This window comes from Mus caroli, chromosome X, assembly GCF_900094665.2.
Source record: "Mus caroli chromosome X, CAROLI_EIJ_v1.1, whole genome shotgun sequence".
Lineage (NCBI taxonomy): Eukaryota > Metazoa > Chordata > Mammalia > Rodentia > Muridae > Mus > Mus caroli.
Window position 1 is genome coordinate 31427459 of NC_034589.1, and position 12345 is coordinate 31439803.

The 12345-nt window shown below is 42.2% G+C and overlaps 1 protein-coding gene across 1 annotated transcript; it reads right to left on the reverse strand.

The window, feature by feature from the left end:
* Positions 1–2878: 2878 nt before the first annotated feature.
* LOC110287262 (rhox homeobox family member 1-like) lies at positions 2879–11346 on the reverse strand. The gene is made up of 3 exons (XM_021153917.1): positions 10827–11346; positions 6575–6620; positions 2879–3120 (listed from the first exon to the last, which is right to left on the reverse strand). Exons 1-3 carry the CDS (start codon positions 11192–11194, stop codon positions 2905–2907), a joined length of 630 nt encoding a protein of 209 aa, XP_021009576.1. The 5' UTR covers positions 11195–11346; the 3' UTR covers positions 2879–2904.
* Between the last annotated feature and the right edge of the window lie 999 nt (positions 11347–12345).

A 12345-nucleotide genomic window follows, 5' to 3' on the forward strand; every position in this document is an offset into this window, starting at 1 on the left:
ACAGAGTATACTCCAGGACAGCTAGAACTACATAGAGAGAGACAGGGACAGGGACAGGGACAGGGACAGGGACAGAGACAGAGACAAGAAGAGACGACGAGAAGAGACGACGAGAAGAGACGACGAGAAGAGACGACGAGAAGAGACGAGAAGAGACGAGAAGAGAAGAGAAGCCAAAAGTATTGTTAGGCTAAGAATAAGTCCTGCTGAATCCTTTTTTCTTTTTCTTTTTCTCTTTAAACAGTAACTTAGTTTGAAACTCATTTTAAATGCTTTTCAGAACCTTGTGATGTTTGCGAATGAACCAAAGTGTCAACATCTGCCTTCACATCAAGGAACTCTAGACCAGGAATACACAAGGCCAGAAGTAAAGAAAACAAAAGCAGAAACATAAACACACATAGGTTAGCTAGGAAATCATCATCAATGCTGTGAAATTCTGTCCTCTGACACCAGGCTCCAGTTATGTTTCCTCCACACAATGGAGGGCCTGCAGGACCTCTGGGCCATTAGGGCTCCTGCTACACTCAGAGTGAAGGTAAATTATGCACAGCAGGAGGTTATCAGGGCAGTCCCTCAGGCTGCTACTAAAGGGCTCTGTGACCAAGTGTATCCTGCTCAAGGCTCCAAGTCATTAAGACCTGTTCTTAAAACTGGCTATTAATCACAGAAAGAACTAGAATAGTAGCTGTAAGGAGGACCCTCTAGGGCTTCTCCAGGCCCACCATGAAAATGTGGCTCCCTTGTGGTGTATGCATGAACATTGCTTTACCTCTCTTGTGGATTCCTATTGCAAAGCCATGCCTGAAACCACAGAGGGAAAGGGGCTGGTTTCCCATGGGCTACTTGATGTGACAATGGTAACAACAAAGGAAAGATTCAGGTTCTATTGAGGCTAGAAAGTGGTTCCACTGAGGCTAGACATTGTAGAGTAAGAGTGGGTGATGTTTTCTCAATCCTCAATCATGTTATAGGGCTACCAGTATTATTCAGGATTAGATGTTTTTCTGTGGTATATAGGGATGCTCTGTATCCGGAGAGCCATGGGAAACCTGAACCTTTGGCATGGGTGACTCCACACAACCTTACCCATTTTAAACAAACTCAGCACAATCTGTGTCTCACTGCCTGCAATAAGCTGAGCATATTGCCTCTCTTCCTCCAGGTTTAGTGGTTTTGATGGCTTCTTCCAGGATAGGATGGTATGCCAACTTATGAGCTGGGTCAAGTCCTTAATAACATCTTGGTGTCTTATCAAAGAATAAAATAATGTCTGCATTCTGACATTTGACCATGTGCCCATGCCCCCTTATTACTGCTGTTTAATCATACATTATCCTTGCTCAGGGGACTACAGAGAGGTCCTAGTATGATGGGGCATGTGTGGGTAAATGGCTACTTTTCAAATCCTGCCTTGACAATGAACTCAATAATAAATGGGAAAGAGCCCATGATCCATTTAGAGAGTAGGGTAGCTTTAAGTTCCCTACAAAGATAGCCTAAGAGTTCCTTAACCAGGTGTCTATAGCAGATCAGTCTCCCACACTCTGCTTCCATTCTAATCCCTTGTACTTGAGATTCTTTTCAGAAGTGTTTAAGGCCAGATACAGTCGTTGGCCTCTGGAAGCCCTGCACACATACAGAGAGATAGCGTGCAGATACAGGAACACTGACTGTAAGTTGTTGGGCCAAATGCCCATAAAAAGGAAGCACAGTCTGGAAACAATGGGGACAGAGCCTTGAGTGTCACAGAGGCCAAAGGGAACATCCATCTACCATCCACAGATGTGAATATGTTCCTGCTCTTCCTTTCTCTCTTATGTCCCAACCTCTCCCCACCCCCACTCTCTGTCCCATGCCCAACACACACACACACACACACATTCACATATACTTAAATGGAATCAACTATGTAGAATCAGGTGGGTCTCCTAGGAATGACAGCTGGTGTGTCTTCCTGCATATTTTACCCACAACCACAAACATGCACACAGCATGCTAAATGTCACAGCTAAGTATGAATATACCTGTGAGAAAACACACCTGATAGACTTAGTTCTGTTTCTCAACTACAGTTCTTTATTAGCTATTTTACATTAATTACATGTGTGAGCATGACACAACAACTGAGCGTGTGGAGATCAGAGGAGAACTTGGGAGACTCTATTCCATCCTGCGGGGCCCAGGGACTAAAGCCAGGTCCTCAGGAATGCCATCATGTCTCTTTACCCACTGAGCAATCTCCCTGGATACACCTGGATACGTTCATAAGACAACCTTTGATGGTTTGACAAGATAAAGTCTAATCTAAACAGTCCTCTGTGTGGGAGAACAAGATGAAATAAGTGTTTGCTGAGTCAGGGCAGGGATAGCAAAATAAAAATATGGAGAAATTATACAAGTGCACTTTTCTTACCAAGCACTGTGTAGCTAGCTCCACCCATCCCCCAAGTTTCCAGCTCCTTACTTTTCTCTGGACAGATCTGTTGTTTTGNGACCCATGTTTGCTCCTTAGCCACACACAGCTACTATTGCTGCTGGTGCCCAGGGCTCATCTTTCTTGGCTTCTAGATTCTGGTCCCATTATTTCCCCTAAGACTTTCTCACAGAAACCATGGTTGGGGGCTGTATCAGTAGGCTAGAACACAGTAGGATCACAGAAGTCCCAGGGAAGGACCTGACAGGCACCTAGGAGGGTGCAACAGAATGTGAAGAAATGGTAGAACTGCCCATGAATGCTGCAGAGGCAGAGTGTGCCCTCATTCTGCCAGGGAGGGTGTATCCACTGTGTACCGAAGCCCCCTCAGCTGCTCTGAGCTACCTTTTGTAGAAATTTTAGTACAACATAGCCTTTTCTGTGGAGAGGACACCCAAGGAATAAATGGAAAATTCTGTATTTTATTGCTAACTGAATAGAAGGGAGAGAGGGCTGTTTTGGGTGTCAACATTCTGGTGTTCCCAGAAGAGCCCATCCCCCTCTTGCTCCTGGAAAATGACGATTTTCTTGGATCCCACCAAAGTCTTCATGCGAAGTTCTTCCTGGGTAGGAGTGATATTCTTGCCCCCCAGTATATTCCTCTGAATCTTCCTACATTTAGCTCTCTTATTGTTGAACCAATCCTGAAACCAGAGGGAGAGAGGGAGTAGATTAGCATGTTTAGCCGTTGCTGCTTTGATGGGGAAACACATCCGGCAGTTCATATGCCCCCATCAATCTCTTTTGAACACACAATGCAGGTTTTGCCTGCTCATGTGCTTTACATGGTTGCAGTCATTAGTCATCAAGGGTTTTCCTACAGTTTCTTGGTTCCTGGTTTATAAGCCACCACCAGCAAAGTAAAGAAAACTATTACATATTCTGAACAACTTTACCTAAATAGAGCCATGTGTCAAGGTCTCTGTACATAGGCTTATGGTCATTCTTTTTAAAATTGTCCTTAGACAAAGTCTCATGCATGCCAGTATGGTCATGTACTTCCTTTGTAGCCAAGATGCTACTCTTCTCCACCCTAGTGGGCAATAATCTAGACACAAGATATAATAATGCCAGAAACTTAGATTTAGAACTGCTACTGTCTAGATCACCTTTCAAAACATTCTAAAAGAAATGAGGAGATTCACCAACTCTCTTTCCACATTTGTCTTGCCTAATATGAAAAGGTCTTAGATTATGCGAGCATATTTTATTCCCCTTTCTACATGAGATTCAAACATCCTCCCTTGAGCCTCCCTTCTTATTTAGTTTCCTTGGGCCTGTGGAGTGTAACATGGGTATCCTGTACTTTATGGCTAATATTCACTTATAATTGTGTATATACCATGCATGCCCTTTGGGTTTGGGTTACCCCACTCAGGATGGTATTTTCTAGTCCCATCCATTTGCCTAAAAATTCATGATGTCTTGTTTGTAATAGCTGAGTAGTATTCCATTGTGTAAATGAACCACATTTTCTGTATCCATTCTTCAGTTGAGGGACATCTGAGTTGTTTCTAGTTTCTGGCTATTATGAATAAACCTGCTATAAAAATAGTGGACCATGTGTCCTTGAGGTATGGTGGAGTATCTTTTGGGTATCTTCTCAAGAGTGGTATAGCTGGGTCTTTAGGTAGAACTATTTCGAATTTTCTGAGAAACTGCCAGATTGATTTCCAGAGTGGTTGTACAAGTCCCACCAGCAATGGAGGAGAGACACACTTTCTCCACATCCTCCCCAGGATGTCACCTGAGTTTTTGATCTTAGCCATTCTGATGGATGCAACATGCAACCTCAGGGTCGTTTTGATTTACATTTCCCTGATAACTAAGGACTTTGAACATTTCTTTATGTGCTTCTCAGCCATTTGAGATTCCCCCATTGAGAATTCTGTTTATATCTGTACCCCATTTTTAATTGGGTTAATTGGTTTGTTGTTCTGTAATCTCTTGAGTTCTTTATATATTTTGGATGTTAGATCTCTGTCAGATGTAGGGTTGGTAAAGGTCCTTTCCTAATCTGTAGGTTGCTGATTTGTCCTATTGCCTGTGTCCTTTGCCTTACAGAAGCTTTTCAGCTTCATGAGGTCCCACTTATTAATTGTTGATCTTAGTGCCCGAGCCACTGGTGTTCTGTTCAGGAAGTTGTCTCCTCTACCAGTGAGTTCAAGCCTATGGTCATAGGATGTAATTGGAGTGAGGGAACCAGGTGGGAGAAGGGATGGGAAGGGGAAGTGGGGGAATTCAGGATCAAGTGTGGGAAGAGTCAGGAGATAGGGCAAGAGGGCCAGGAGAATGGATGGAAATCAGTAGGTTGCAGGGTTAGGGGGTATGGGGGCATCTCTAGAACATAACAGAGATCTGGGACTTGGGAGGTTCCCAGTCTATGGAAGTGACTTTAGCTGAGACTCCTAGCAGTGGGGATATGGCTCATGAAATGACTACTCCCAGAGGAGTAATAGGAACAGCAACCCACCCACAAAACTTTTGACCTAAAATTTATCCTGTCTAAAGAAATGCAGGGACAAAGATGGCACAGACTGAGGGAATGGCCAACCAATAAGTGACCCATCTTGAGACCCATCTCATAGGCAAGCACAAATCCCTGGCATTATTAATGATACTCTGTTATATTTGCAGATAGGAACCTAGCATAACTGTCCTCGGAGAGGCTCCACCCAGCAGCTGACTGAAACCAATACAGAGACCCACAGCCAAACATTGGAGGTAGCTCAGGGGAAAGAGCTGGGGGAACGACTGAGGGCCCTTGAGGAAATAAGAACTGTGCAGGATTTCTGGGTTCTTTTCAGCTTCTGGCTATTATAAATAGGGTTGCTATGATGTCTTTGTTAGAAAAGTGATTGGCCTGCCCTTTGGCCTGAGAAATGGAGATGATTACTTCAACCAAAGCTTCAGTTGCACTCTAGATTTCAAGTATTTCAGTTAAAGAGAGGACAGCCTACAATTGAATGTCTTACTAGTTTATATTACATACTTACCAATCACTTAATAAAAAAACTTAACCAAGAAAAAAAAAAAGGAACTGTACAGGACTCTGTACCAACAGAGTCAACTAACCTGGACCCTCTTGGATCTCAGAAACTTAACCACCAACCAAAGAGCATACACTGGCCGGAGCTAGCCCTCCACAACCCCTGCATATATATAACAGATGTACAGTTCTGTCTTCTTGTGGGTCACCTAACAACTGGAGAAAGGGTTGTCCCTGACTCTGTTGTTTGTCTGTGGATCCCGTTATCCTAACTGAGCTGCCTTATCTGGCCTCAGTGGGACAGGATATACTTAGCCCTTCAGAGACTTAGTGTGCTAGGAAAGGGGGGATACCCAGGAGGCACCTAATTGCTCAAAGGAGAAGGGGAAGGGGGATGGTTGGAGGGACTGTGTGATGGAGAGACTGGAATGAGGGGGACCAGTGATCAGGATATAAAGCAAATAAATAAATAAATAAATAAGAAAAAAGAAAGTGTATTTTATGGTTCAATTATTCCATTTCCCTTATTCTATTTTTCATTCATTCCTTCTTTTATGAAGTGCTTATGTGAGCTTTTGTGACCAAATTCTCCCTGCAATTATATGATCATTTCCAAGTCACTTTGGGTTTCAAAATGATGCCTAATAGAAGACTCCTGTGTGAAGGTCTCCTGTGTGTCACAAGTTAATTATGGGTTATTATATATATGTATATCACATATGTGCAAAATACATATGCTACACACACACACATATAAGATATATATATATATATATATATATAGAGAGAGAGAGAGAGATAGATAGATAGATAGATAGATAGATAGATAGATAGATAGATAGATAGATGAAGATTCTATTTACTTCTTTATGCTTTTACTTTTAGGAATCAACATATGTGACTGCCAGTCATGGGGTAGAAACACCAGCTAAATTTCCCCTTTTCCAGTTTCCACTTGTCAAAGCCCTATAGTCCAAATCTTATTTCTCAGGATAAAACACACAAGAAAAAAACATATGGCAGCTACATGGGCCTAGGACAAGGTCATCTATGTCGTAAGGCGGGTTTGAGATCAGTACCCTGCTAAACTAAAAAGCGAACTGACTGACCTTTATTTTCTGTTCATCCACATTCAGGAGCTTTGCCAGCTCTTTTCTATGGAGAGAAAAAGACAAATACTTAGTATTCCATACTAGGCAAAAAAATGAAGTAAAATTTGTATACTCTGTGCATATTTTAAGATTTAATATCTTACTCTCCATACTTATTCTTAGTTCTGTTGCAGCCTGCCTGCAGGAGGCACTCCTCACAGCCCACCCCAAGCCTCCTGGTGCAGACTGAATCCCTCTGGTTCTTCTCCAGTTCCCCTCTCATCCTTTCCTTTGTGACTCTCCACTGACCTGCACAACAGTTCTACCAACGTGCGAACAGCCATCGCACTGGCCTTGAACATCGTTACCTCGCTGCAGCCCCATTTGGCTTGAACCAAAGGACCCACTCACCAAAAATGACACCAGATGTATACACCAAGAAACACGTGTTTTGAACCTCAGACGCCTGGATCATAGCACCAAAACGCAAACATGAATCAATACAATATGCTCCCTCCAGAAGTCAGCAAAGCCCAAGACAGAAACTTCAAACCATCGACTATTAACATGTTCAAAGACAGATATGAAGAAATGCCTTTAAAGACCATGAAAACACACACAGTTGAATGAAAGAGTGAGACCTATTCAAGACATGTAAGTAAAACTTAACAAAGGAATAGAATAAAGGAAAGCCAAAATGAAATAAAAATGGAAATGAAAAACTTAGTATGCCAAACCAAAGCTTCATATGTAAGCCTCAACAATAGATTAAAGGACATGGAAGACAGAAATTTCAGATCTTGAAGACAAGGTACAAGATAACATCTCAGTCAAAGAAAATGTTAAATATTAGAAAAAATCCAGGTGTAAGTAGCACAGGAAATCTGGAACAATATTAAAATGCCACCCCTATCAAGGTATAAAAAGTATGTGAAACACCAAATAGACTGGACCAGGACCAGAAAACAAATTCCCCCTGACACATAATAATTGAAACACTAAATGTACATAAAAAGATAGAGTATTAAAAGCTGCAAGGGGGAAAAGACCAAGTCATATACAAAGGAGGGCCCATTAGAATAACAGCTGGCTTTTCTATGGAGACTTTGAAAGCCAGAAGGAAGTGGATAAGTATTCTAGAAGCTCTAAGGGACCACAGTTGTCAAATCAGACTACTAGACCCAGCAAAACTATTAAAGGCAGTTGACAGAGAAAGAAAACCATTTCAGAATAAAAACAAATGTAAGTTTTGTACACCAATCCACCTTCACAGAAGGCACCAGAATAAAACTTCAATCTGAAGAGAAGGTTAACTACACCCAAGAAGACACAAAGAATAAAAAAATCCCAGAAAAGTTCATCAGAAGAGGGGGAAAGCCATGCTACCGCAGCAAAATAACAGGAATCAATAAATACTGATCATTAATAACTCTCCATAATGCTTCCTCCAAAAGATACAGACTAATAGGTTTGATAAGAAAATGGATACACTGAATCTGATACACGGGGAAAATGGGGAATATCCTTGAACACATTGGTACAGGAGACGACTTCCTGAACAGAACTCCAATAGCTCAGGCACTATGATCAACAATTAATAAATGGGGCCTTATGAAACTGAAAAGCTTCTTAAGACGAAGGACAACATTATCCCGATAACTCTCCAGGGTAGACCCCATGTCCAAGAGTAGTCGACCAATACCAAAGTGACTCCATATATTTTCTGTTACTTTGTGGGTGTCTGTATGAGTGTGTACATGAGTATGCCTGAGTGTGCGTGAATGTGTGTGTGTGCTTATTTTTATCTTGTTTTTTTTCTTCTAATTTTTTCTGCTTTGATTTGGGTTTTTGGTCTTGATAATTTTCCTGTTTTGTTTTGTTCATGAAGTTGGATGGGTAGGGAGAATCTGGGAGGAAGTAGGAAATGGAAAATGTAATTAAATATATATTGTATAGAATATTTTTAATAAAAATTGTAAAATGCTATCTCCTCTCACACATCTACAAGCATAGTTTTTCAGTAATTCTTAGAAGGAACCATGTTTACAAGTGGTTCCAACTGACTCTTGGGCATGAAGGTCTTCATTCTATTGAACCTGCTCTCTAAAAAAATGTATGTCCAAAAAGCAGGTTCCAGCACAGGCAATACACATGAAATAGAGAAACTGGAATGCTGACAAAATTTAAATGTTCTATGTATTGAACCTAAAAAGCATCACATGGAAGCAGACAACATATATGAACATCATTAACCCACTCCAAAAACACACCCACACTTAAATACAAGACCTTTTTAAAGAGACACTTGACCACAAAGACAGTCATGGTGGCTAAAAGCACAGGTAAAGTCACACAACAGTAAGGAAATGAAGTCCAAATCACACAGATATTATCCCACACCCAGAGAAGTGGTTATTAACAATGTCCACAAAATAACACGCCTGGTAAGTCCCTAAAGGCATTGGAAACATCATGCCGGATTCTGGGAGATGTCAAGCAATCTATCCACAAAGGAAGGGTCAGGTCCCCTTCAAATAGTGAGCATAGAATGATCACATGATACAACAAATATGCTTCTGGGTGTACACCCCCAAATGACTGAAAATCTGGAATTTTAGGAAAGGCATGTGTGTACTCTCTCTCCTCATAGCAGCAAAGCCCAGTCTATATGGGCCACAGAGAAAATCATCCAGATCTCTTTTTGCAGATGGTGGGAATAACAGAAAACATATGATAGCTATGCAAAGAGGTCTTTGAGATGTAATTTACCCCTGAGAAAGCAGAAATTCAGCCAGATGTTAGCACACTGATGAGGCCTGAAGACATGCCAATGGAAGCAGGTTAACTCAGAAAAGACAAATTCTGTCTGATTTCCCTTAAGTGACGTTCCTAGACAAGGCACCCAGAGAGGAGCAATAAGGCAGGAGAGTGGTAGTTAGAGCCTGTGGACATGGGAAGGGCAGTTGTTTAATGGGTTCAGGTTTTCCTTTGGTATCATAGAGAAGATCCCAGAGACCTGTCCCCAAACCACTTGACAAGACTTCAGGCTGCTGAATTTTGACTTTCAGATTTGGTTTAGGCTTTCATGTTTCTGTATTTAAGGATAATCTTTTAAATGAAAGCAACCAAAGGAGTGGTCAGTGAGCATTTCAGGGACCTCGTTTGCACCAAGCATGCAACCTCAATCCCCCAGGAGAGGTCTCCTCGTGGGGGACTAAGAGCTAAACAAACCCCAGACCTGAAGACAGCTAGGGAAAGGGGCCTCAGACGAATAAGAGGGGAAACTTTCTGCTCCTTCTTCACGTTCCTTACCTGAGACAAAGGCCTAGTGGGCCTTTTCCCCTGCCTTTGGCTGACCACTGCAGCCTGGTCAGGTACGTTCAAAGCCTGTCCTGATCATATTTCAGTTTACATGAAGCTATGAACCTGTCAGCTTGCCTTTCTCTGTGTAAAATGACTAGTCTAAGAATGAGCAGTTTTGGTAGGCTGACACATACACCCCCAGATGAAAAAAAAAAAAAACATTTCATTTTCAGATGCCCCTATCTACTTAGTAGAGGGGCATCTCTCTGCCTGCCTTGCCTTGCACCAGTCTTATTTCCGTTTTAATAGCTTTGTTACCTATTGCTGCCTGCTGAGTCTGGAACCTTTCCTGCCTTTCAATTCTTTAACAGAAAAAACAAATTCCACTCAGAACCTCTAGATAACAACTCTCCCCAACCACCACCACAAAATTAGCTGAAAACTTAGTGGGTTTAAGGCCAAGAGGGGAAGCAGGTCAACCCAGCTGCCAGTAATCTCAGCTAAGACAGAGGCTGAGACAGGAGGGTCGAAAGTTCAAGGACGGCGAGCAGGGATACAGAGTTGGTTCAAGGCCAGCCTGCACAACTCAGACAGACCCTGATTTAGATTTAATAAAACTAAAGAGAGGCTGTGGCCACTCTGGTAGCCCTCGCAACAAAATGCATGCAGGGTGCCTGCCACTGCTTCGCAAAACCCTCCACTGCTGCTGTGTAGGTTTAGTTAGGTTTTGTTCCGATTCAGTCTTTGTTATGGCTTGAGGTCGCTAGAGGGCGCACTCCCGCCGCGTCCGCTGCGGCTATGTGTCCTGAAGCTCTGAGGTGCTTGTACCTCAGGGACAAAGGTATGCCACTGTGAGTGAATCTATGTGCTGAATCTCAAAGACTTTAAAACATTTTAACAAGAGTGGAAAGGGGTCAGGGGAGAGGAAAAGGAGCCCAGAGTCCCGAGGGACAAACCCGGCACACACCTTTTGAGGGCATCTGGATACTGAGTTTCTTCGAACACTGCTTGCAGTTCCCACAGCTGTCCCGGTGTGAATCTGTATGGTTTCCGAGGAATCCTGAATAATGGCTGCTCACTGGTCTCGGCCACCTTACTGGTCTCCTCGGGCTCTTCTTGCCCAGTGTCCTGGGTGTTAGGCATGCCACAGCCTTGGTAGCTATGGTCGCCTATAGAGCTCTGGTGGCCCTCTTTCAGGGTGCCTGTTACTTCATCGACGAAGCCGCCACTGTTTGATGTGTAGGCCACCTTTTCCTCAGGTTCAGTCGTGATTTCTTCCTCACAGAAGCTCACCCCATAGTAGTCGTAGTCGAAGTAGAAGTACTTACGGGACATGATCTATGCTCGTCAGAAACCCTTGTGGTTTCCAACGAGGCTCTGCTCCTTGACGCCCTCTAAAATTGTTACCCTAGGCTACACGCGTTCCTCTCTCACACAGACACTTGTCCTCCTCCAGCGATGCTATTGGCTTTCAACTCACAAACCTGGCTCTAGTTTAGGCACACACGGGGTAGAACTTTGTGTGAATCTGCCCTATAGAATAAGACAGTTGTCATAAACGGGCGTGGCAAAAAGGGCGACTTAAAACAGAACGTTAGTTTTCTAACTCATATGAGAAGTAAAGCCCTAGTTGGATCTCAGTTAAGGAGTTTCCCTGGGTCTAAGACAGGATCTTGATTATGGCTTAGAATGCATTTTAGGCTGATTTAGATGTGAAGGCAGAATATCAATAAAAATAAGATAACTAAATAAACTATCGTTTTAGGATATAATTTCCTATTTTTATGTGACCCTAAATAAAGCTTCATCTCTTTGTACTACATATTATTTGAAGCATTCTCATTATGAAGTCAAAATAATGGATCAACTCTGGAAAAAAAAAATGTTGGCTGATCCTTTCCATCCTAGAAAGCCAAATTAGGCCATGGTTTAATTTTGTATAAAAAGAATAAAAGCATATGTGTGTAATTATAAAGATGTGTTTGCAATTTTAACAAAGAATATAATTATATGTATATGATGTATATGTATATATGTTGTATCCACCAGAGAAGAATACTTGGACACCAGTTTAAGTGTTTGTGACCACAGTGTAGCTCCCAGATTTTCTCAGGATGAGCTATCAAACACAAAAACCAGATCCTGGCCTGACATATTTCAGTTAACAAGAAGAGTCAGCCAGAAGCAGAACTACAGAAGCCAAAAAAGCAAGGTCAGTCCATTTGGAGACTTTCCCAAAACTATGGACTTTGATAGATTAGATCTTTGTTTTTATTTTGATGAAGGGTACTGTCTATGTGCTTAGTTTTATCACCTGAATGGTACTTCCATCATGGAGTTAGTTGTGCTAATGTCTGGGGCCCTTTTATAGTATATAAAGTAAAAGTCTTCATGGTTCATTATTAGTCAGGGTTTGATTTGGGTACAAGTGTTTTGTGCCTGTCTACCTTTGATCACATAAAATTTCAGGTCCAAAAAGGTCGCAG

Coding starts and splice junctions, on each gene's coding strand:
- LOC110287262 (XM_021153917.1), bottom strand. CDS start 11,194: ATGTCCCGTAAGTACTTCTACTTCGACTACGACTACTATGGGGTGAGC. Junction 6,621..10,826: donor TATCCAGATGCCCTCAAAAG/GTGTGTGCCGGG, acceptor TTCTCTCCATAG/AAAAGAGCTGGCAAAGCTCC. Junction 3,121..6,574: donor TGGATGAACAGAAAATAAAG/GTCAGTCAGTTC, acceptor CTCTGGTTTCAG/GATTGGTTCAACAATAAGAG.